At 44.6% G+C, this 26845-nt stretch overlaps 1 protein-coding gene across 1 annotated transcript in view; it reads right to left on the bottom strand.

Moving 5' to 3' along the window:
- CCDC68 (coiled-coil domain containing 68) overlaps window positions 1–2741 on the bottom strand; it is a 34876-nt gene extending 32135 nt beyond the window's left edge. The window contains exon 1 of the mRNA XM_063128694.1: window positions 2721–2741. Within this exon, the coding sequence (XP_062984764.1) occupies window positions 2721–2739 (19 nt within the window). The 5' untranslated portion in view covers window positions 2740–2741. The remainder of the gene's footprint in view (window positions 1–2720) is intronic.
- Between the last annotated feature and the right edge of the window lie 24104 nt (window positions 2742–26845).

The following is a 26845-nucleotide window of genomic DNA, read 5'->3' as shown; positions in this document are numbered from 1 at the left end:
CCGAGTGGGGACTAGAACCCGGATCTCCCAAGCTGCAGCCCAACACTCACATCACACTGGCTCTCCTTATGTTCTGATGGGATCTTTCAGTGTAACAAGAAGCATCATCTTGAGTTCATCAGCTCTTTTCCAGGATAAAACAGCAAGGCTGGAGTGCTTAAATCATGTCTGGTGACCCACCCACCCCAGACCACCAACGTCCACCAGCAAACCTCTTTGCAAGACACAGATTTAAAAAACAACGATTCCCTGCGAACTACTCTTTTATATAATTTCTTAGCCTGGCAATCTGGTACCATTTGTCTGGTGATGCTGGAAAATGTCATGTTGAAGCTCCAGAGGTTGTGATAGCATGGATACCAGTAAACAACATGTGGGTTGCCATGGCCAAGACATTTTAAAAGGCAGTGAGGGCAAATGAGGGAGAGGGCAAAGAGGAGCGAAGAAGAAGAGGAGAAGCAAGGTCCCAAACCAATACAGATGTGTGGCAGAGTCAGTATTTTCCAGGAAATCGTTTTGGCTGCATGGATTATGCTCATTTCAACATGAATATAAAATTTCATGTTGAAATGAGCGTAAGTTTCTGCAATCTGAAGACATAAAAGTAGCATCCAATATGACCCATGGCAGCACCTACGAAATGAAGCCTGCCCGTATAACAGAACCTACGAAATGAAGCCTGTCCATATAAGAGCTGAAATATTAATTTGGGGCTGATATCTGCAGCCGTCGGGAGACAATAATATTTCCTTGGCTGCAAGACAGAAAAACAGAGAGCGCTCTATATCACTCGCTAGAAGGGAATGGGAGCCTCCCAGCCTCCTACGCCACTCTAATGTTGAATTTCAGAGATATTTGTGTAGTACAACGGTGACATCCAGTGTTGGATGGAATAATCTCTTGCCTACATATTCAGAATTCATCTCTACAACCCGCCAGCATTATTGCCTGCTTTGCCCTTATAATTTTAAAGTTAATGTAACAGGAGAGGAAGGGAGGGGAGATCCCATCCCTCGATTATGTGTAGTTTGTGCATCTGCAAATGCCTTCCCCAACCTGGCGCCCTCCAGATGTAGCTTCAACTCCTCTTGGTCTCACAGCTGTATCTGTGAATGAGGCAGGGTGATTGCACCCTAAAAATCCTCCTCTGGAAACACCCGGAATGTTGATTATGAAACTTTAAAATGCCACTAGTCATGATGGCTATATATTGCTTCAGGTTTTTGAGCCAATATGCCTCTGTATATTGGCTCCTCTGAAGGTAGGGGATCATAGAATCATAGAATAGTAGAATTGGAAGGGGCCCATAAGACCTTTTTATTCTCCCAGCATTTTAACAGTCTATAAATAAATTTTAACTTGGTGTTTTAAATTTCTAATTTTGCATTGCTGCTGTTTTTATCTGGTTGCGCTTTTATATTGTATTTTATATTATGGTTTTATACTGTTGTTTTATACTTTGAATGGTTTTAAATTTTGTGAACCGCCCGGAGAGCTCCGGCTATTGGGCGGTATAGAAATGCAATAAATAAATAAATAAATATTGAGTCCAACCCCCTGTTCAATGCTTATTTATTTATTTATTTATTTAAGCATTTTTATGCCGCCATTCAGCCAAAAAAGGCTCTCACGGCGGCTTACAAAAGTATTTCTTGACAGTCCCTGCCCACAGGCTTACAATCTAAAAGACATGACACAAAAGGAAAGGGGATTGGGAGGGAGGAGGAGAAATTTCATTATGTCCTACTTATGGGTTTCCCACAGGCAGCTGGTTGGCCACTGTGTGAACAGAATGCTGGACTAGATGGACCCTTGGCCTGATCCAACATGGCAGTTCTTATGTTCTTAACCCAATCAGAGTGAAGACACAGCATAAAATCCTACAAATTTACGAACGCCCCAAAACATGTTGGGGGCATGTCGCCCTCAAGATGCTGTTGGACTATGCGACGCCACCACTTCACACACAAGGCCTTGACGCGCACACCTCCCTCAGGCTAAGCACCACCACTTAAATACCCGAGGAAGGGGTAAAAAGAAAAGTATAACCTTTCCCTTATAGCAGAGGGGAAAGGTAAGGAGCTTTGGAAAAGGCTTTTCTGTGAATATAGCAGGCTGAAGGTTTAATGTAACGTGTTTATTTATGAACCAATAGAGCAGGGGACACAGCCAAACTGACACGTGGTTTTGCGGTAGCAAAATAAAGAAAATGTTTATTGTAGTTTACAGTTCTTAGTTCCTTTGAATTTTATTCCAATCCTGCCTATTCTTAATAATTCTGGTAGAAATAAATCTAATAATAACAATCCTTAGTCCTTATGATCTTATTTTCACTCACTCCTCACACAACTCCTGACAAGAAATCACAAATCTAAACACATCTGCCCTCTAAACCCAATCACCCACCGAACCCCTCAAACCACTCAGCTCCCCCATATATCTACTTCTCCCCTACTTTCCACAGCATCACCAGCCACACCCACTCAGTCCAACGTTCTGCACTCTCTAAACATACTCACACAGACATACCTAAGAGAATAGAAATGTGGGTAACGCCAGAGACTACAACTCCTTTCATCCCTCCCCACTGGCTGTCCTGGCTAGGGCTGATGGATCTGGAGGGCCACACCTTCCCCCACCTGCCCTAAAAAAAACTCCTCCCACTTGGCTTGGAGGTCAAAGGACTTCCCAGCCCCCACAAAGCAAGCGCCAGTACATACTTGAGTTGTCATGGTTCATGTTGAAAGAGACACTGCCCCTTTCCTGAAAGGCTGTTTGGGAGCGCACGTGATCGCAGTTATCCTGAGGGCAAAAAGATCGCCAGCCTAGGTTCAGAGATGGCTGCGGGATGAAAAGAATTGAAAGGAGGGAAATGAGATGTGAGGAAAAGGTGATAGGCCCAACACCTTAGGACATTCCTGCTTCATATCCCTGCTCATCACCATGAGCTCCGTCAGATGAGCGTTTTATTGCACGCTCATTTCTGGGCACTCATGGTGTCATCTGCCTCCCACCCCTTCTAGCCTACTAGATGCGCCAAAAACCACCCCAATATGTCCGATTTTTTGAAATGGATGTTGCCACTATCTCCTGCTGTGTGAAGGAGAAGCAGCACCATCAAAACGGACCCCTGAATGGGCCACGTGCACATTGTTTACTTCCTCTTTCAAAAGAGGAAGTAATGAGGGACAAACACACGGGCGGAGAAGCGACAGTAAGCAAATGCGATTTCCCCCTGTGTGATGACACTTCATGTCACACCTGTCATCTCATTATCAGGTCAAACCTTTGTTCTATCTAGTCCAGTATTGCTTACTCTGACTAACAATAGTTCCCCATGTTCTCAGCCATGGCCATGACGTTCTTTTCCCCATCACCTGCTACCTGATCTTTCAAAACACCAAGAATTGAACCTTGGGATCTTCCGTGTGCAAAGCAAGGGTACAACTACCGAGGTATGGCTTCCTCTCCCTTCTCCACACTTGTCCCTCCATTCAAAATTAGGCTCCATTGCTGTGGCCTTCCTCCTCTCCTTCACTTCCCTCCTGCTGCTGAAGCTCCAGTTACTTGTCCACCTCACAAGGCCTGCAGCATTTACTAGATTAATGAGTTAGACTGCTCAGATAAAAACCTTTTGATCTATTAAATCAAAGATCCAATTTTAGGGGGGGGGGAGAACATAAGAAGAGCCATGCTGGATCAACATGCTGGAGCGTGTTCAGAGGAGGGCAACCAGGATGATCAGGGGTCTGGAAACAAAGCCCTATGAAGAGAGACTGAAAGAACTGGGCATGTTTAGCCTGGAGAAGATTGAGGGGAGACATGATAACACTCTTCAAATACTTAAAGGGTTGTCACACAGAGGAGGGCCAGGATCTCTTCTTGATTTTCCCAGAGTGCAGGACACGGAATAACGGGCTCAAGTTAAAGGACGCCAGATTCCAGGTGGACATCAGGAAAAACTTCCTGACTGTTAGAGCAGTACGACAATGGAATCAGTTACCTAGGGAGGTTGTGGGCTCTCCCACACTAGAGTCATTCAAGAGGCAGTTGGACAACCATCTGTCAGGGATGCTTTAGGGTGGATTCCTGCATTGAGCCGGGGGTTGGAGTCGATGGCCTTGTAGGCCCCCTCCAACTCTGCTGTTCTATGATTCTATAAGACCAAAGGTCCATCTAGTCCAGCATTCTGTTCACACAGTGGCCGACCAGCTGTCGACCAGAAACCCACAAGCAGGACACAAGTGCAACACCACCCTCCTGCCCATGTTCTCCAGCAATCTGCCTCCGATCCTGGAGGCAGCACATAGCCATCAGGATTCATATCCTCCCTGAATTTGTCCACTCCTCTTTTAACGCCATCCAAAGTAGTAGCCATCACTACATCTTGTGGTAGTGAATCCCATAATTTAACTATGCGCTGAGTGAAGAAGTCCTTCCTTTTATTTGTCCTGAATCTCCCACCAACCAGCTCCATGGAATGACCCCCACGTAAACGCTTTTTAATACAAGAACTTACAAACTAGGGCTTGTATTATTTTATTTTATTTATCACTGCATTTATATCCCTCCTTTTCCCTCCAAGGAACCCAAGGCGGCGTACATAACCCTCCTCCTCTCCATTTTCTCCTCACAACAACAACCCTGTGAGGTAGGCTGGGCTGAGAGTCTGTGACTGACCCAAAGTCACCCAGTGGGTTTCCATGGCCGAGTAGGGACTAGAACCTGGATCTCCTGATTGCCAGTCCGAAACTTTAGCCACTGCACCACATTGGGTCTGTAACCATCTGTGTCCATCCAACCCTGGAACAGACTCCACTCCTCCGTGCAGCTCCTGCCCCCCGTGTGCCCACAAATCTGCTCCCAGAGAGCTAGGTAACCATACAGAGCAGGATTGGGGAAATGGCCAAAGGGATGCAGAGGATGGGAGGAGAAGAAGAAGAAGTCCAATTTTGTAAAAGTGGAAACTCGAGCACCTCATTGGATGGAACACTGGGAACATATGATGCTGTTAAACCATTAGTCCATCTACTCCAGTGTTATCTACACTCATAGAATCATAGAATAGCAGAGTTGGAAGGGGCCTACAAGGCCATCGAGTCCAACCCCCTGCTAAGTGCAGGAATCCACCCTAAAGCATCCCTGACAGATGGTTGTCCAGCTGCCTCTTGAATGCCTCTAGTGTGGGAGAGCCCACAGCCCACGGATTGGGAGCAGCCCTCCGGGTTGTAAAGATATTTTCCCAACCAAAACTGGAAATGCCAGAAGGTTGAAGTTGGGACGGTCTTCATGCAACTCATGTGCTTTACCAATGAGTTATAGCCCTTTCTGACTATGAGCGGTAAATGCCATCTTGGGTAGCTTCATGTCCTCTTTTACAAAGGACAGTCCTCTATTTGAAGGGCTGCCAGAGGTCCATCCTCTATTTGAAGTATTCTCTACTTGAAGGACTGTCCAGTCCAAGTCCAGTTTAAAGATAATGAAGCGTAAGAACTTTGGCCCATCAACAGTCAGTCCCTCGAGGTCAGGCTGAGCGAGGCACACAGCTCATCCCAGCACTGTCTTCCACACACAGGTGAGATTTCTATTTCTATGGTAAAGTATAATAAATTCTAATAATTATAACTATTATTCTATTTAAATTATAATAATCACTTCTAAATTGGCATCTGTACATATAAATTAACATATGCTAATTTTATGAAAAATGGTGTCCTCTTTTGGTGATTCATAAGAGGCCACCCTAATCCTGGATCTTCCTAGCTCTGTGCTACTTCTCAAACCCAGCCTTCCCAAACTTGGTCTCCTCCGGATTGGTCATGGTAAAGTTGCAGTCCACGTCCTCTTTGGGGGGCACCAGGCTGGGGAATGCTGCTCTAACCACTGCACCGCACTAGCACTAGTGAGCCCATGCCAGCAACGAGATTCAAACCTGGGGCTTTCTGATTCACAAAGCAGTTATTTAGGCCCTATGCTACATCAACCCTTCTCTATTAAAGACGGAGATTTCTTGAATAGGGGGACCAGTATACACGCTATGCAATCCTTTCTAGGGCAAAGGCTAAGGTGGCCATTTGAGAATTACCGCCCGCCCTGCCCCGCCAAAAAAAAAAAAAAGGACTCCAACCAAAAAGAAGGCACCAATTTGGATAACAGCAACAAGAAACAGTCTTCTCAGTGGTGGCCCCCCAATTGTGGAATGATCTCCCCAACGAGATCCGCCTGCCGCCCACATTGTTATCTTTTCAGTGCCAGGTCAAGAATTTTCTCTTTTTCCAGGCATTCAGCAGCATATGTTGAGTTTTTAATCGATCCCGGATCTATTTTTAAGTTTGGCTGACAGCTCAAAGTTGTTTTCAGATGTATGGTGCCTTTGTGTATGCCGTCTGTTTTATATTTTTATGGTTTGAATTTTTGTATATTGATTTTTAATGTTTTAACCTTTTTGTAAACCACCCAGAGAGCTTTGGTTATGGGGCAGCATAGAAATGTAATAAAGAATAAATAAAAATAATATGCTAATTTATATATAAAGATGCAAATTTAGAAATAATTATTAAAATTTGAATGAAAATAAGTAGACCACAGCATGGAAGACTATGACCAGCTAACCTGGGCACCTTGCTCAGTCTTGTCTGGGTGCTAAAGGTTGATGGGACACCTTCAAGACCCACCTCTCCCTTCTTTAGTAAAGCTAGTTCTTTAGTGATTTTTTTTCTGGACTTGGACTGGACCACCCTTCAGATAGAGGACACTTTCAAAATGGAGGACGGTCCTCTAGCAGCCCTTCAAAGAGAGGACTGTCCTCTGTAACAGGAGACAGACCCACTCTAGGCTTCAACAGTGAGTGTGCTGGCGTGGTGATAACCAGGAGCCGTTGTTGTGATGCCGGTCCCTGGGAAAAGGCTGCACTGAAACCAAATGCTCCATTTGCCCTATGGGTGCCCCAGCTTCACTGGTGGCCACTTCCTTTGATAGGGCATTGAAGTAAAAGGGGGGGGGATGGGGAAAAGAACTTAACAGCGGCATAGTTGCTACTTAAAGCACTAATCCCAGATACTCCGGTTGGTCTACAACCTCTATGTTTGTTTATCCTTCCCAGGATATAGCTGTCAGCACCATGACACACCCTCCAGTTATCCCACTTAATCCATGATTTGGTGTTCTCTCTAATGAGACCCAAGAAGGCAACGGTCTCAAATGGTGTCATCATCCCCATTTCCAGTCTGGAAGGGACCTGTCTTGTTTGTCTGGAGGGAATGATTCACCCGACTGACTCAATATAACGTTCCTGGGAAAATTTGGGTGCCTGTTCCAGAATGGAAACCACATTGATGTGCTTATAGACGCTGGCTCAAATGGCTTAAAAGAGGGATAAACAAATTCACAGACAGCAGATCTGTATTTTCTCTTGCCCTGTTTCTGGAGGCAGTATGTCTGAACTATGGAATTCACGTCCACAAGATGTGGTGATGGCCACCAATTTGGATGGCTTTACAAGGGGAGTGGACAAATTCCTGGAGAAGGCTATCAAGGGCTACTAGTCCTCATGTCTATGTGCTACCCCCATTATCAGAAGCAGTATGCCTTTGTACACCAGTTGTTGGGGAACATGGGCAGGAGGGCGCTGTTACACTCATGTCCTCCCTGGGGGTTTCTGTTGGGCATCTGGTTGCCTATTGTGTGAACAGAATGCTGGACTAGATGGACTCTTCATCTGATCCAGCAGGGCTCTTCTTAGGTTCGTAGCTGGTGTCCGTCGATGGGGACAAACAGTGGAGAAGGCCTGTTGCCCAGGCTTTCCGTAAACATTTGGCTGACCACTGTTGGAAACAGGATGCTGCAGTAGGGCTGCAATCCTGGGATGTCATATCCCAGGAGCCACAGGGGAAAAAAAAGTATCTCCCCTCCAGAGTCGGAGATGGAGACCCCATGCCAGGCCACACAGATCTTTCTGCAGCCATTCCTCTTCCTACGTCAGAGAAGAGAGAGGAGGTGTCAGGGGCAGAGCATGGGTGGAATGTAGAAGCCATCCCAATCCTGCACCAATTTCCCGCCCCCCTCAACACAGGGCGGTCTAAAGCAGCCTTTCCTGCCCTCCAGATGTGTTGGACTATAAGTCCCAGCATCCCCTAGACAGTATGACTAGCAGAGGGAGGGGTGTGTGTATGTGTACCGGAGATATACTCCAACACATCTGGAGGTGGAAGGCTGCTAAGAGGTTGTATGTACACCAGTGAGAGGGTGCTGTTGCACCATGTCCTGGTCAACAGCTGATTGGCTACTGTGCGAACAGAGTGCTGGACTAGATGGACCCTTGGTCTGATCCAGCAGGGCTCATATTATGTCCTTAGGCTCTTAATCCTTTTTCTCCCATTGATTGGAATTGTAAGGAAATATTTTTAAAGAAAAAAACAACAGAAGGAGGGTGGCGAACTCTGCGAGTCCCTGGGCATGTCTACACCAGCCGTTTATCCTGGAATTGTCCTGGGATCACCCATGTGCATCCAAATGACACACAGGGGATCCCAGGAGCAGGCAGAGACAATCCCTCCATTTTCCTGGGATAATCCTTAGGTGTAGAAAGGGCCCTTAACTTCCACCCTGCCAGGAAGAGCCTGGCAGGGCTTAGGAAATGCTGGCATGCTCCAAAAAATGCCAGAAGGCAACAAAATGGCAAATGAGTGCAAAGTGATGCACTCACTGGGACAAAGTAATCCTCGCTTCACATACATATGCTGAATGGGTCCAAAGTGGATCCTGGCAAGCCAGGGCAAAGATCCTGATAGACAGTTTAAGGGAAATGTTGACTCAGTGCACTGTGGTGATAAAGAAAGCTAATTCCATGTTTAATAACACCTTTCTATCAGGGGTGGGCAATTGTGTCTGTCCAGCTGTTATTGAACTGCAGCTCCAGGCAACCCCCACTGCTAGCTATGCTGTCTAGGACTGCTGGGAACTGCAGTCCAGCAACATCTAGAGGGCCACAAATTGCCCATCCCTGCTCTAGGTTCAGAGGCAGTGTTCATCTGTATGCCAGTTGCTGTGCAGGCGGAGACAGAGCGCAGGGGTGGGTTGTTGCCTTTCTGCCCTGCAGTTGGACTTTCTGGGGGCATCTGGTTGGCCACAGTTGGAAACAAGATACTGAGCTAGATAGACCATTGGTCTGATCCAGCAGGACTTCCATAAAATGAAAAATCTGGGACCGCCTTGTCTTCTCCCTGACATTCTAGAGTTTTATGTCCAGGGAACTTTCTTGCATAAAGGGGCATTCAGTTGGCTGCAGCCCACACACAGGCTTAATAGTGAGAAGTAAGCTGGCGTTTGTTCAAAGGACTGGCCTAGCCTACACCAAGCAAGATCTTGCACTATGAAAGTGGCATGAAAGCAGTATATAAAAGGCAGGAGCCACATAACTGCCTCCTCCCATATGTACCTGCCCGGACCTTAAGATCATCTACAGGGGCCCTTCTCCGTGAGCCCCTGCCAAAGGAAGTGAGGCAGGTGGCTACTAGGAGGAGGGCCTTCTCCGCTGTGGCACCCCGGCTGTGGAATGAGCTCCCCAGAGAGGTCCGCCTGGCGCCTACACTGTACTCCTTTCGTCGCCAGCTGAAGACCTTTTGATTCTCTCAGTATTTTAACACTTAATTTTAACTTAAATTTAAATGTTACTGTTCTAACTCTGTATTTTAATCTTATATCAACTTTGCTGCGTGGTTTTATCCTGGTTGTGCTTTTTATACTGTATTTTGTCATTGTGCTTTTAACATGTTGGTTCTTTTATGATGGTTTCAATTTTTGTGAACCGCCCAGAGAGCTTCGGCTATTGGGCGGTATAAAAATGTAATAAACAAAAATAAAAATAAAATAAAATAAATGGTGGTATTGAGGTCCACTGACAACTGTTGGGGCCCACTGACACATACCATATACCACGTTCATACCGCTATATCCTGCTTGGCGTGGCTCCTGACTTTTATATTCTGCTTTCACAGTGCAGCATCCTGCTAGGTGTAGATTAGGCCCTGTACTCACTTACCTGGGAGTAAGTCCCATTGAACTAAATGGGGTTAATTCCTGAATCGACATGCATAGTCGATTACACCGTAAGGGAATAGGCAGTATGCAGCCACATGTTTTCTACATGGTTATAAAAAAACACACCCACGCCATCGCCACCAACCACCCCCCTCTCTCCATCTGAACATCACATCTGAGCTTTACTGAACTGCCAGACAAATATTACCAAGATTATTACAAAGATGTTTGCAAATACTCATTCCCATCCTGAACCGAATAATTGTTTAGCAGTTCTGTTATTTGCTTTCCATGAACTACAAGGGTGGGTGGAGGGGAATTTCCTTCTTTGTTTTATGCATGCCAGCAGACAGGTTTGAAAGAATGTCAGGATTTGCATAAGCAAATATCTCCATAAGCTTAGGTTTGGTTGCCCATTCGTCTCTCTTTAAAAAGTACAAGTCACCCGATCAGAGCTCAAAATACTACCAGGAGAATCCTAATATCAATAAAATAGCAGAGGAAACACCCAGTAGGCAAAAGGAATCACGTACAAGCATCCTGAAAGTTGTTTTGCTGTATTATTCTGGTAGAAATCAGGCCAGGCTTCAGGGCCAGCCCTACCACTGGGCAAAGTGAGGTAACTGTCTCAGGCGGCAGACGCTGAAGGGTGGCAGCAACAGCCGCTAGACCGTTTCTCCTGGTCCAACCAGCCACAGAGCTATGCGTGCTCTGGCTGCCTTCAGAAGTCCAGTAGAACTTCCTTGTAATTTGGGACATAATGCCACGTGGGATTGATGCCTCATCATGGCTTTGCATCATTCCCTGGGGCACTGTAATTAAATTGATTAATTAGTTAAAAAGACATACAGTTAATCAACTGAAATGATTTCATAATAAGTGTATTTATTTATAAAATAAATAAATCAATAAAAAGTTGAGCAAGAGCAAGTATTTGCATGTACTTGAGAACCCTCCTTGCTTGTTTAAGTATTGACTGGCCAAAGGCACTATTGAACAGTCTTGACCTTCAAATGGAGAGCAGGGGTGGTCAACTTGTGGTCTTCCAAATGGTTTGGCCTAAAACTCCCATCAGCCCTAGCCAATGGTGAGGGATCATGGGAGTTGTAGGCCAAAACATCTGGAGGGCCTCCAGTTGCTCACCCATAACAGAGAGTAACGACACGTAGTCTAAAAAAGGGAATCACAGCAGACTATTTTTAGTGGAAAGCCAAGACATAAGTGAAATGAATGAATATATATAAAATCATTCCTCTGTTGCAGGGTTTGCAGCTGAAATGACAGCAAATCAAAGTTTGATTCAGCCATTAGTCTTGCCTTTATTCCAAACATCAGAACATTTCTATATCTTTACAGTGGCAGATGAACATTTGGGTATTAACCTGTTCACTTCTCTCTTATTAATTTATTAAAGTATGGTTGAGAAAGGAAAGCAGAACTGCTCCGAGGATGGGCGTGAAAGCTTTCTTGCTGACCTCACAGGAGGCAAGCCAATCAGCACGGTGCACATCCAGGTTCTGCTTCAAAGTTATGTAGAAACACAACAAAACTCAACTTCAGGGGGGCAAGATATGCTTGCATTTGACATAGTAAGACCCCATGGTTCCAAAAACGATACATGTGCCTCCTAAGATCCTTCCATTTCTCTCATTGGAACTGCGTCTGTCAGCTGCACTTCCACATCTCCTCCAACAAAACTTCTGTGTGCTTTAATCACCTTTTACAAACGACTACTGCAAACAAGGAAGGGCTGAGCTCAGATTCTCGTTTACACATTCAGAAATACTCACCCTGAGGCACCTGGTTTTGCCTTATTAACTCTTGCCTGTTTTGGAAACTGCCAAAACCTGAATATTATTATTTGAGCAAGCATAACTGTCCAGGTATAAACATGGACATATTTGATTGGCATTTTATTATATTTGCAATACATTGCATGTACTCTTTGGTAACTTGTAAGGTGTCCAAACGGTCGGAGGGATTTATTTATTTATTTTTTAAAAAAAGATGCTTGGGGGCTCTTACTGCTTATTGACAGGGATATACTATCGAATTGATTAAGGTTCTGACACAACGGGGAGAAAGTGGACATTTGCTACAACCATAATCCAAAAAACCTTGTTCATCAGAAAAGCATAAAAGAGGGGGGGGGGGAAATTAACCTGTCTTCTTCAAAACTAACCCTCAGGACTTTGGTACACAAAATTGACCTCCAGTGTTCCAGCACTGAGCATTCCAAATCACAGGTGAGCTAGAGTGTTGGGCTTGAGTTGCAAGCCAGTTGTCACAGACCAGCAAATGCAGGATAGGGCGACCTGCCGGCTTAGCAGAACCATAATTCTGAAAAGGCGGCATGCCACTGGAGTGGCTATGTGTCCTGTTGCTGTTTTTACAGAGGACAGTCCTCTATTTTGAAGGCATCCTCTGTTTAAAAGGCTGTCTAGTCCAAGTCCGATTTAAAGAGCCGTCCAAAGGAATAGCTGGGCCTTGAAGTTGCCTATCAACAGCACCTGGCTAGCAAGCTGAGTAAAGCACACAGGCCGCCTGGCCACCATCTTCTACACTATGGTGAGAAGTATCGTATTTCTATTTAAATTATAATAAGAATTTCTAAATTTGCACATATTTTATTATTTATGTAATGATATTTATTTTATTTATTAATAGTACTTATATACGTCTTAATATTTAAAACATATCAGTTAGCATGTGCAAATCTTATGCAAATCGGTACCTTCTTTTGTCCTCCTTTTTGCTGATGCGTTTCCTCTTTTGGGGTGATTGGGAATTGGCCACGCTCCATGCCACTCGTGCATGGAACTTCCCAACTCACATCTTCAGTCATCATCAGATGGAGGAGAGGAATATTCCCAGTGGCAGACAGGCACATATTTATCTTGCAGATCTTTCAGCTTCATGTAATTTACTGATTTGAAACTCAATGTATGAGTGTGAATACTGGTGTAGCCAAAACAGTACTACCCATGTACAAGAAGGATATGAGGGAAGCCCAAGGTTTTAAAAAATACTTTAGGGAAAAAAATTAAGGGAGGGGGAGCCCAAAAATAGCCCAATGAGGACTGGTCATGCTGACCACAAAATGCTGACAGGTGAAAAGGGAAGGAATGGGTATGGAATGGAGTCTCCTGAAAGTAGGCAGAGCTGGCTGGCTGGCACACTGAACAGAAGCACTCCACCCCTGCAACATTCTGTTGCAGATCTGACTTGTATTTACTACTAATAACAAGGTAACTAAATAAAATGTGTACACATTTCAAGGGAACAAATTCTTAGACATCTTTTGACTGTAAAGTGGGATAAAATACTTTACAGTATTACATCTTAAAGTAAGTAAACCGCCCAGAGAGCTCCAGCTATTGGGCGGTATAGAAATGTAATAATAAATAAATAAAATAAATAAGTAAGATGACACAGCAAATGCTAGCCACCTTTCCAGAGAACCTTTTTTAACCTATTGTTCATACAAAGCTTTTATCATTAAACTATTGCTAGATACTCCCTCCTTCTCTGAGTAGTGAGAAGTTCCAGGGTTTGGCTTCCTTTTGGAGGAAAACTCACTGGAGACTTAAGTGGTTTTGTAATAAATATGCAAGAACTCATCACACAGTTAAACAGCCTATAGCCATTTGTCGTTTTGTACAATTTTTTTTTTTTACAGTTCAGTGTTACTGTGAGGAAAAGTAGGAGCAAAATCAGAGACTCATGATTTCTGCAAAAACAATTTCAGATAAACAGCCCTGCGGTGATTTAGTTAGGAGGAGTCACCCAGGAAATAGGCTATCCTTGCCATACTAGTGGTGGCCAGTGGACTTTGGTCCCAGCCAAGAGCAGGGAGAGGTCGTACATGAAACAGTTATCATGGATGTTTTTGAAGAAAATGTAGCCTCAGACTCTGGCGTGGCAAAAATACCCCGTTATGCTGTCAGCCCTATTAGGTGTCTTGTTGCTGTGTCTTTTTTTAAAGAGGTTTTTGGAAGTGCTATACACTTTTTAAAAGTACACAAAAATGACACAACTGGCAGAAGTTGTGGCACTGGGCTGTAATGATGTCACATGTACTGTCCAATAGGTACTTACAACACTTGCACATCACATTACCCAAAGCAATCAGACTCACAAATACCACACACACACACACACACACACACACACACATTGCTGGAGCGATATACTTAACGTTTATATTAGGCTCTTTAAACAATAAAATTGCTTTGGCAGTTTCTCAGTAATCCCCATCAACAACCCTGTAAAGTAGGCCAATATGATTATTCTTATGTTTATAAGGGGTGCTAGAAGACAGTAGATGGCCTAATGTCGCCTGATGAGTTCATGGCATAAAGTTAAGTTTTGAACTAGTCTCTTTCTGGCTCTCTGTTGCGCTTAACACACCAAAGCATCTTCATTCAGAAGTAACTCCCGCTGACTTCAGTATGATGTTTTCCCTAGTAAATGTGTGTAATGTTGCAGCCTTAGCTACTACACCAGCTCTTCTAATTCCTCTACAGTGTGATTTAGTTGTCTGAGTGACTGAAACTAGCAAACAGACCCGGCTTCGAACAGGTTTGAACAGTACTTTGTTCAACACAGTGAAGGCTTTAAGTTCAGCTGTCAGCATTTGCCACACTGAGCCTGCCTCACCTGCCTAGGGGCACCCCAGGCATGGCCCACGCCATAGTGTGCCCGTACAGCCACCTAAGAAAGAGGGTTGTCCACTCCATTTCCTGCGGGATGGGCTGCCCCACAGTGCTGGGAAGAGTAGATGTATAACTCAGTCCCTTGGCCTACCAAGGGTCCCTTGGCTAGGGAAGTCTGCCCCTAAGTGGGCATTTTCTGCACGTTTTTCTGCTCTACAATATCCTTTTGTAGGTACGATGGCGACCGGAACTGTACACAGTATTCTAAGTGTGGCCACAAACCATAGTTTTGTACAAGGGAGGAGAGTTTTGCAGATACCATGGCTGTGAAAAAGACAAATAGCTGGGATCTAGAACAAATTAAGCCAGAACTCTCACTAGAAGCAAAAATGATGAAACTGAGACTACCCTACTTTGGGCATATAATGAGAAGAAATGACTCATTAGAAAAGACAATATCGCTAGGAAAAGCAGAAGGTAGAAGGAAACCGCCCAGAGAGCTTCAGCTATTGGGCGGTATAGAAATGCAATAAATAAATAAATGAGGCAGACCAAACAAGAGATGGATTGACTCCATAAGGGAAGGTATGGACATGAAGTTACAAGACCTGAATAGGGTGGTTTACAATAGATGCAACTGGAGGTTGCTGATTCATAGGGCTCCCGTAAGTTGAAGTTGACTTATAGAATCATAGAACAGTAGAGCTGGAAGTGGCCTATAAGGCCATCAAGTCCAACCCCCTGTTCAATGCAGGAATCCACCTTAAAGCATCCCTGACAGATGGCTGTCCAGCTGCCTCTTGAATGCCTCTAGTGTGGGAGAGCCCACAACCTCCCAAGGTCATGGGTTCCATTGTCATACTGCTCTAACAGTCAGGAAGCTTTTCCTGATGACCGTGTCCTGCACTCAGCTCATTCTCAGCTTCAGCCTTCCTGACGTCATTAACTAATCCACGTTCAGGTGGATGATTGTAAATAATAGATATACCATAGATATACAGAGTACAATGAAAAATTAGGATATGTTTACTGTAGAAGATGTGTGCTGATGGGAGTAATTGCTGTATGGAGTTTAGCTAATTTCAATTTTTTTATGTAATAATGGGTGATAATATGTGTTCGGCAAAAACCCATTTAGGGTAGCCATGAATAAAATTTGTACCTGGGAACTAACTAACTAAATATGGCCCTGGTTGTTTTATTTTCAATTCCTTTCCCAGTCATCTAATTTCTAATGAAATTATCAAAGGCGTGAACATAACACTACAACAATAAATACTCCTGACCAACAATAAAACTGTAACCAGCTGAGTCACACCTCAGGGAATGCCTGCTTAAAGAGATGAGCCTTAACGAGACATCTCAAAGTCAAGATGGTAGATCTGTTAATTAGAATGAGCATTCCAGAAGGCAGTTGCTGCAGCACTAACTAATCTATTGCTAGAATTCATAAGGAAAACTGAGGCTGCGGACAAAACTACAGTCTAAGATCCATCTATCATCTATCAACCAGGTGCTTGGTCAAGGAGCTCCGGGGCTGTGGCTCAGTGGTGGAGCACTTGGTTTGCTCACAAAAGGTCCCAGGTTCGAACTCCGTCATCTCCAGGCAAGGCTAGGAAAAATCCTGCCGGGAGTCTGGTAACAAAGCCCTATGAAGAGAGACTGAAAGAACTGGGCATGTTTAGCCTGGAGAAGAGAAGATTGAGGGGAGACATGATAGCACCCTTCAAATACTTAAAAGGTTGTCACACAGAGGAGGGCCAGGATCTCTTCTCGATCCTCCCAGAGTGCAGGACACGGAATAACGGGCTCAAGTTAAAGGAAGCCGGATTCTGGCTGGACATCAGGAAAAACTTCCTAACTGTTAGAGCAGTGCGACGGTGGAATCAGTTACCTAGGGAGGTTGTGGGCTCTCCCACACTAGAAGCCTTCAAGAGGCATCTGGACAAGCATCTGTCGGGGATCCTTTAGGGTGGATTCCTGCATTGAGCAGGGGGTTGGACTCGATGGCCTTGTAGGCCCCTTCCAACTCTGCCATTCTATGATTCTATGATTCTGATGAGTGGCTGCCAGTCAGTGTCGGCAACATTGGGCTAGATGGACCCTTGGTTTGACTCAGTATAAGGCGGATTCCTGTGTTCCAAACCTATACAATGAATATTCATGTAAACACCGAAAAATAATAATACTATGAAGTAAGAATAAATGAAAGTTCCCTACCCAGTGGCAGAGCGCATTTCCCTCTGGATTAAATTACAGAAAGTCAAAAATCAGAGAGATGGATGTCCAAATCAAAAAGTGTTGCTTTCGGATAGATTTTAGTTCCCCTCCCCCAGGGTCCCGTCACCTACACCCACAAAAGTTAAGCATTGTCCATGGTCCCCTTCCTCAATTTCATGAGTTTATGAACGGATCCAATGCCCCCCAAGTGGCCAAAATAGACACGGGACATTTTTTCTTGGAATCGGGCATAATAGTAAGCAAGTTTCTGAGATATACAGAATTCTTTAACCAAGCGCACATACCTTTCCTCTCCCTTCTTTTGAAACTCTCTGCATCCAAAGCAGGGTGACAGTTTTCACTTTCCCCAATTAAACGCAGAAAAGCTCCAAAAGAGACCCTGTGTGTAGTGGTTAGAGTGTTGGACTGGGGCTCAGGAGGTCTAGTGGCTATACAGCCATGAAGCTCACTGGGCCAATCACGGACTCTCGGCTTGACCTACCTCACAGGGTTGTTGTGAGGATAAAATGGAGAAGAGGAGAACCATGTAAACCGCCTTGGGTTCCTTACAAGGGGGTAAGAAGGCAGGATATAAATGTAATAAATCAATCAATAAATCTCCCCCAAACCACCCCAGCCCCCAAAGTGTGAGTCCAGAAGCAAAAAAGCTGTCGGAGAAAACAGCTTGGGGAGAAAAAACCCGCAGCGGCTGTGGCTTCATGACCCGACACAGAATTACCTCCAGGGAGGGGCAGGCTTTCCAAAGCGGAATCCAGACACCTCCCTATCAATCCTGGACGGGCGGGGAACCTGACCCACAAGTCCTGGTAGTGGGCGGATGAGCCTTCGGGGGCTGCGTCCGGACGATCCCTCGCCTGGTCTTACCCCAGTCCAAGCGCCTCTCGTGTGTGTGTGTGTCTGTATCCCTCTCCGGGCAAAGATCCCCGCAACCTCTGCCGCTCCTTCTCCCGTCTGCGCGGAGTTCCTGCTCGGCTCCTTCCAAACACCGACGGGCCCAGCTCCTCCCTCTCGCCCGCCCCTTTGAGCCGGCCGAGCTGGAAGCCGCCGCGTTCCCACGCGCCTCCAGGTGGGAAGCTCCGCGCGCGGCACCTTTCCACCCCCTCCCGGCTAGAAACAGGGGCCTGCGGGTCGATTTCACCCAGCCTGGTGTTGCTTTCTGGGTGTGTTGGACTACATCTCCCATCGTCCCCAGGAGAAAGCTGGATTTCACCCATGAAAAGAAGTTAGTGCTTCACATACATACTTACACACCCCAAGGGGGATGTTTGCTGCCTCGCCCATCTAGCAAGAGGAAAGAATGTAATAGCAAAAGTTTACCTGGAGCTCCAAAGCAAAGATTTAAAAAAAAAAAAAACACCAAATACAACTGCCTAATTTCGGGGCCCCGGGCTTCATAATCTTATCTCCCCCCACCCACTCTTTCTATGGTGGTGGGTATTATTACTATTATTATTATAGTTATTGGATGGTTCACAAAAAAATACAAACTATAAAATCCAAGAAATTAAAACATAATATTAGGTTAAAATTTTATACTGTTTTATAGTTTGTAATTTTTTGTGAACCGTCCAGAGAGATTCAGCTATTGGGTGGTCTATAAATGAAATTCATTCATTCATTAATAACAATAAGATAGCATTAGAAGGGGCCCCTCAGTGCAAGTCTCCAGTTGCCCCCCGAAGGCTCATCTGCCCACTACCAGGACAGTGGTGCCCTTTGGTTTATTTCAGTCATGTGAATCATATTATTTATTTATTTATTTATTTATTGCATTTTTATACCACCCAATAGCTGAAGCTCCCTGGGTGGTTCACAAAAAATAAAACCATTCAAAGTATAAAACAAACAGTATAAAAAAACATGATACAAAATACAACATAAAAGCACAACCAGGATAAAATCAGCTGCGGTACTGAAATACATATTTAAAATACAAACTTAAAACAGCAAAGTTGAAATTGAATTTATAGACTGTTAAAATGCTGAGAGAATAAAAAAGGTCTTCACCTAGCGTCTGAAAGATTATAGTGTAGATGCCAGGCAAACCTCCTTAGGGAGCTCATTCCACAGCCGGGGTGCCACAGCAGAGAAGGCCCTCCTCCTGGTAGCCACCTGCCTTTCTTCCTTTGTAAACGCATGATCCAAATGGTTGATAAGTAAGACTGAATCAAGGCCTAATTGCCAACATAAAATTGAGGCATTGTCACTTTGCAAAGGCATGCTTTTAAATAGGAAGTAGCATGGCTGTTGCTTCATGCATCATTCTGAACAGCGTGAGATTTGCCAGTTGTCAATAAGTTCTGTTGTTTTTACCATAATTCTTGTCACAGGATCAGGATTTTAACCGTTGTTACCCACAACTCCACTAGTCTAAAGGTATGCATGTGGGGTGTGGGTTTGTCCTCTTTAAGCCTTCCAACCAATAGAAACTGTGCATGCAAATATCCTCCAAAGAAAAGAAGGTTGATTGGTTCAGGGCCCAGCATTGCTGCAATCTGTTCACTGTGTTCTTAAATACTTGCCATATCTTTGCAACCTTCAGGCAAAACTACTGGAAACCCTCTTTCAAAGACTATGTTTGTTAACTTTATGAAAGTTTCAGAATTCAGCATCAGGATATAAATTGGAAGATTTAAATATATATGCTGTCTGTGTGGGATGGGGGTGAGGGGAGAGGGTGATGTAGGTCATGTGGTCAGAGGGAACTGAAATGCAAAAAAGTACAGACAGTGATAATTACTTTAACAGTTGCCATTCCCAAAATGTTATAAATGTTACACACTGTCATAATTGCAATGGCGAGCAGATTAACCTATGAGGTGTGATTAAAAACTCACATCCTTTGTCCTTGTTCAGCTCACAGAATATAGAGTTGAATACCTTGATGAATTAGACTTCTGCAATTTCACATTGCTTTCTGGCTTTGAAATTCCGTTGTTCAAGAATGGCCACCTTAAAGCCACTGACAGAGTATCCTGGGAGTCTGAAATGTCCGCCCTATTATTTTAAATATTGCCATTCCTAATGTAAGTTTTGTGTCTGTTGATTCTTTTGCATAGAGATAGGCCTGTTTGTCCTATGCGGAATGCAGAAGGGCATTGATGGCATATATCCCATTGGAAGCTGAGCAGCTGTATGGACCCCAAATGTTGTAGATGGCATGATTAGAACCTGTCATAGTGTTGCCAGAGTAGATAGGGGACAAAGTTGGCATCTAGACTTCTCCACAGAAGCTTACACTAGAGCAAGGTGCCATGGACACTTTGGCCATGTCTAGACCTACCTGGTCTAGTGTGACGGAGGGGTGAGGATCTCATGATGTGGTTATCCCAAGATCTCCCCTCTGTCTACACGCGGCACGCGACATCCTAGGAGGAAACGGACGTTGCGTCCGCCATTTTGTTTTTGTTTTCAAAGGGGATGAAGCACATGAGCGCTCGTGCGAAAAAGGGTAAGTTTAAAAAAAAAAAAATCCCCACCCACCCCTGAGGAGCTCTGTGCCCAGCTCCCGGCTCGTTGCGGTTACTCGTGAGGAACCAGGGCAAACCACGATGCCCACCCACACATTCCGTGGTCTCGGGATCATCCCAAGACCACAGAAAAAGCAGGCTGAAAGGTTATGCCGATATCCCTCGGCAAAGGAGGGATCATCCCTCCCTGCTCCCGGGATCCCCTTTGTGTCATGTGAATGCACAGGGATGATAGCAGGGCGATCCCCGGGATATCAGCAGGTCTAACCATGGCCTTTGTTGTTTTGCTGCAACAATTCCCCCTGGCCCCACAGTTTACTTTCCTCCCACCATCCTGTAACATGTTGGCATAAATCTTCCAGTTTGAGGTTAACACTGAATGCACCTGGACAATGCCCATGAAAGCTCAAACCAGGACACACTTATTAGTCTTTAAGGTGCCACAAGACTCTTCGTTGTTTTTGTTACAGCAGACTAACACAGCTACCCCTCTGGAAACCGTAGAAGTAAAAGTACTCTACAGATCATGGTGGGCAACTTGTGGTCCTCCAGATGTTTTGGCCAACAACCCCTATCAGGCGTAGCCAATAGTGAAAGATCATGGGAGTTGTAGCCCAAAATATCTGTAGGACAACAAGTTGCCCACTCCTGCTGTAGATGCACAAAAGGAATGGACCCAAGATAAGGGCCATAGCAGACTTTTTGTAAATACGCAGCTACATAACCGGTTTTGCTCAATTCTAGGTGCATGTACAGTAGGGAGCAATCCATAGAATAAATACTGAGTGTAAAGAAAGGGAGGCAAATGTCTTTATTCCCCAGTGTGATCAGAATCTAAATACCTCCTCCCCTGGCTTGGCTAGGACACAGAGAAAAAACAGTAACTCCCATTGGTGCCTAGCTTTCAAAGCAGATTCCTTTAAGAGAGCTTTGGCTATTGGGCACTATAGAAATTAATAATAAATAAATAAATGCTGTGCCTTAGAAAGCCACTGGGTGAGAGTAAGAAAGTGATAAGCCAGACACTGTTGTGCCCAGGCAAAGTGACCTGGAGGCCATTAGAGACATTCCACATGCAGCCAATGGCTAGTGAGGGTGGTGGCATCAGTCCAGAGCCTCGGAACACTTTACTGGGGCCACAGCTAGACCTAAGGTTTATCCTGGGATCATCCAGGGTTCACCCCTGCCTGAGGACTGGATCCCCTGTTTGTCACCAAGATGAACAGGTTTGACCCCTGGACGATCCAGGGATAAACCTTAGGTCTAGCTCTGGCCTGGGTCTGCCTTCAGGTTTGAAAGACATCCTACACCAGTGTGGCTTCCCTGCTGGGCTTAAGTAGTGGTAGCCGTGGTGGGCGGTGCCAGCAATGCACCAATGAGTTCAGGGCAGCTCCCAATGAGAATCTAGGATTCCCCCCCCCCCCCATTTTAATTTACCACAATGCCCTGGAATTATGCTGTTGGAAGCACTAGGAAATGGAAATGGCAGCTCCCAGACTGTTGGGGCACTACAGCCACGGCAGATGCTAAGAGATGACACTAGTCCTGTACTTCACAGTCCATTGCATCCAACCTGCAGCCTTCATGGCTCACCAGACAAGCTCACCTTAGTAGATAGATCTATAGTTTCCCAGTTCTAGTCCTGATGGTTCTAGAGCTAAAATATTGTGAATCCTATCTCAGATTAAAATCAAATCACTACTAGCTACATCCTAGAAATACAGCTTATCTACAAAGCAACGTCTTTTTAAAGAGCATTTCTGTCTGGGCCACTCCTTTCCCACCTCCAACCAAAGGTTATAGTCCTTGAGAAAGCAAAATCAGTTCTGACTTCTCTCCATGTTGACTTGCAAACCAGGAAAGGCAGGGCATGGCTTCAAAGTCTATTGCCACTCTCATACTAGATTGGAAGATAATAAGCAGAACAATTCAGGTACTGTAAATCACCCTTCATTCAAATTTTGCACCGAGAACATCAAAGTCTACACATGAAAGAAAAGTGTCTTTCTTCCCAGATAATACATATGGAAATTGGTTCATTTTGCATAAAGCTGCTCAACATGTCTGCTTTATTGTGAGTTCGACATTTGTTGGCTGAGTCTATCATGATGCCACTGGAAAAGTCCTCCTCAGATGAAAAGCTAGAGGCCAGTGACTGGCCCGAGACCCACAGAATCCCTTTCCCTGGACAGGGATGGCCCTGCAAACATCTCCCCTGAGGGCTCAGCCTCCTGAGGGCCTGGAGGCAGGCCCTGGTCTGGGGTGACCTGGATTTCTGGGTGCTCTAGTTCTTCCTCTGAGGAGGACTCCTCCAGTGGCGGCATGACAGAGTCAGACATTCATGGAGCAGCGTGGAAGGTGTTTCCATGTGGCTGGATTCTACATCACTTGGGTATCTGTAGGATATCACAGAATATTAGAGCAAGAAGAGACCACACAATCAAACCACAGCATGTCACATACTGGAGTGACCTGGGTGCAGGACACCACCCAAGGAATCCACAGCATAGAGCTCTAGATGAATTAAGTGAGTAAGTCAGGCCATTTGCTCCAAAAGAAAGCAAAAAACTAAGGGGAACTTCCCAATGTGGTCTGAGGTACTTCCAGATGAAGAGATCCTAGCACTAGCTGGAGCATGTTCAGAGGAGGGCAATGAGGATGATCAGGGGTCTGGAAACAAAGCCCTATGACAAGAGACTGAAGGAACTGGGCATGTTTAGTCTGGAGAAGAGAAGATTGAGGGGAGACATGATAGCACTCTTCAAATACTTGAAAGGTTGTCACACAGAGGAGGGCCAGGATCTCTTCTCGATCATCCTACAATGCAGGACATGGAATAATGGGCTCAAGTTACAGGAAGCCGGATTCTGGCTGGACATCAGGAAAAAATATAGCTACCTCTCCTTTCCACAGCAGCCCCCCGGCCCTGTGGAAATACTATGGAGAGAGAGAGAGAAGAGAAGAGAAGAGAAGAGAAGAGAAGAGAAGAGACCCTGCTGAATGGGATAAGCTGTGGTGTGAGAGGGGAAAGGGAATCCCCAATAATCAGTCTGAGGAACATTTTGCAAACAGAGCCCTTCTTCTCGCAGAAGGCAGATCCTGGATCAGAACCATGTGTGTATATACATGTACAAAATATGTGTTATTTTCCTGGGTTTGGAGCCCTCAGAAATCTGGCGCCAGCACTGCTAATTCACACACCCATTATCCCCCTTGACTTCCATGAAGATGAAAGGGGAAAATTACGTTTCCTTACCATCACTTCTCTGCCTCACCTTTGTCCCTCATTACTTCCTCTTTTGAAAGAGGAAGTAAACAACGTGCACGTGGCCCATTCAGTGGGCCGTTTTGATCTAAGTAAGGCCTACTCAACACCAAGCGGGATATTGTACTATGAAAGAGGTACAAAAGCAGTATGTAAAAGGCAGGAGCCACACCAAGCAGGATATATCGGTATGAAGGTGGTATATGGTATGTACTCATATGTACCTGCCCGGACCCTAAGGTCATCCTCAGGGGTCCTTCTCTGCGAGCCCCTGCCAAAGGAAGTGAGGCAGGTGGCTACCAGGAGGAGGGCCTTCTCTGCTGTGGCACCCCGGCTGTGAAATGAGCTCCCTAAGGAGGTTCGCTTGGCACCTTCATTATATGCCTTTAGACGCCAGGTGAAGATCTTTTTATTCTCCCAGCATTTTAATAGTCTATAAATAAATTTTAACTTGGTGTTTTAAATTTGCAATTTTGCATTGCTGCTTTTATCTGGTTGAGCTTTTATATTGTTTTTTATATTATGGTTTTATACTGTTGTTTTATACTTTGTCTGGTTTTAATTTTTGTGAACCACCCAGAGAGCTCCGGCTATTGGGCAGTATAGAAATGTAATAAATAAATAAATAAAAATATGTCAATGAGCCCTAACAGTTGTCAGTGCACTTCTGTACCATTGCAAACCAGTAGTGTGGCTCCTGTCTTTTATATGCCACTTTCATACTGCTTTCATAGTGCAATATTCTGCTTTGTGTAGATTAGGACTAAGTGGCACAGATATATCTCCAGATCCCAAGAAACCCTGCTCCTCAAATTATAGCTTTATCATGATGTTTTTAGCTTTGCCAAGAAGTTGCTGACACAGCATGTCTAATTCCCAGCAAGAGGCTCAGAATTAAAGGCAAAATGTGTGTGTGTATGTAAGAGAAAGCAAGAGAGCCACTTAGCCAGCTGCATTCACTTCTATGATGCTTTATTACATTCCTCATTACCCGGGTTTTCCAACCACCAACTTCAATATTCAGCTAGCACTGAGCTGTATTGGGGTTCCCCTCTTCTCTTAAGGTTCTTTTATTTTTAAAAAAGAAAGAAAGCAAAAGAAACACTTTTTAACTTCTGCAAACCTTGGAATTTCCCTGAGCTTGCTGATGTCTCCCTCTTCTGTGTGAGTTGTCCCTTTATGGCTACATAGAGTGTCTCTACATTAAGGGAAATAACATTGTTTACCCAGGGCTTTTGCGCTTCCTGGTTCTTTGGCATGATTGCTATGGGCTGAATTACACAAGAGGAGAAGGGCAACGAGATCCTGCTGTTTCCCAGCTATTTACCACTTTAAAAGTGATTCATTTTATCCTGGGATTTCCATAGGCTTTGGCGGGAACTATCCTGGTCATTGACATCATTGAAATTAACCCGAAAACTTCCATAAGTGCCCAATCAGGAGCACGCAATAAATCGCTCAGCTTAGAGGAGCCCATAAGCAACGGCACTCACCTCTGATGATTGGAAATAGAGGATACATGTGGGACCTGTCACAAAATGACGTGCTCCCTGTTCAAGATGCCAGCCACTCCCTTCCATTTTCCCTCTTGTCCCCTGCAGCAGTCAACCAGCATTTCACACCACTGCACATGCTGAGCGCTGTGCAGGGGAGTTTCTGAAAGGGAAGTGGTTTCCCTGCTAAGGATTTTTTATACTTCTCCAACCCTCAGGGCTCCCCTGAACCTGCTGATATCTCCCTTTTGTTTGTGGGTAGTATTGTTTTGGCTACATTAGGACCAGCAGTCAGGGAATGGAAATCATGATTAGTAAATATGGTGATGGCACATTTTCTGCCTGTGATTTCAGACTTATGATATGACAAAGCATACCAACCTGCCTATTTAGATCTCGCATATTCATCTGCTGAGATATCATATCTCAACATCACGTTGTAGTCTGTATGAAGGCTGTAATTTCCTGTGTAGGAAGTCTTCTCATTAATCAGATAAGATTCCTTCTGGAATATCAGGTTTGGCTGATTCACATTTCTTCCCGCTCTTAGACATCCTTTGGTAGCTACTTGGGACATTGCATTGGAAGGTTATATTTTAGGTACAGATGTGGGGGGACAGGGGGGCGGTTTCCAAGCAATTGCTTTCGCAGTTCTAATCTGCATCCAAGGGAGAATGTCTTCAGCGCGTGGCCAAAGTAATCTTGACATCGTTCTTCTTCAACCAATCGGTCAGAATTTGCCAGCTTTGCCAACACTGGAAGTTTTCGCCATTATCTCCACAATTTCTTCCATTCCTTTAAAGGGGCTTTCCATGCAGGAGATGCTCAGAAAATTGATACTCAAATTACTCACCTTCCGTTGTCTTCATTGAGAATACAACAGTTTAAGTGACTTGTGAATCACCGTTGATGAAACATTGTATAGCATCATCATAATTATACTGTGTACTGTGTGTTTTAATATTCAGGCCTTCAACGAATTCTTGTTTTGGCTCTTAAATCACACCAATTCATTCATATATATATATATATATATATGTGTGTGTGTATGTGTGTGTGTGTGTGTGTGTAAATGAAAGGTATTTATTTCAGTTCACAGCTTTTGGTGAAGTCTAGTGACCCTCTATCAGCACTGCATGGTAGTTAATTAATTCTGTTTCCTGCACACAAGAGTGACCGATCATTTGTCTCTTGAACGACATAAGAATAGCCATGCTGGATTTTATTTATTTATTTATTGCATTTTTATACCGCCCAAAAGCCGAAGCTCTCTGAGTGGTTTACAAAAATTAAAACCACTCAAAATATAAAACAACCAGTATAAAAGCATAATATAAAATACAATACTTTGTTTACACAGTGGCCAACCAGCTGTCAACCAGGAACCCACAAGCAGGGCATGGTGCAACAGCACCCTCCCACCCATGTTCCCCAACAACTGCTGAATATAGGCTTACTGCCTCTGATAATTGGGCAATGCTTGACAGAGTTATTAAGAGCCATTTCAGATGTGGCTTTAAGATGCAAAGGCTTTTCTTTGGACACTATAGCAATGCAGCACAAAATGGAAACACACGTACCTGGAATGGTGCCAAATTAACCTCAAAGATGCTGGTTTACCAGGCCAGTATTCTCAGGCCTACTATGTGTCAGTGGGACATGGACCACTTCTAGTTACAAAGA

Source organism: Elgaria multicarinata, chromosome 6, assembly GCF_023053635.1.
Source record: "Elgaria multicarinata webbii isolate HBS135686 ecotype San Diego chromosome 6, rElgMul1.1.pri, whole genome shotgun sequence".
NCBI lineage: Eukaryota > Metazoa > Chordata > Lepidosauria > Squamata > Anguidae > Elgaria > Elgaria multicarinata.
Note: the sequence above shows the minus strand (reverse complement) of the source record. Positions and strands in the feature narration are given on the sequence as shown.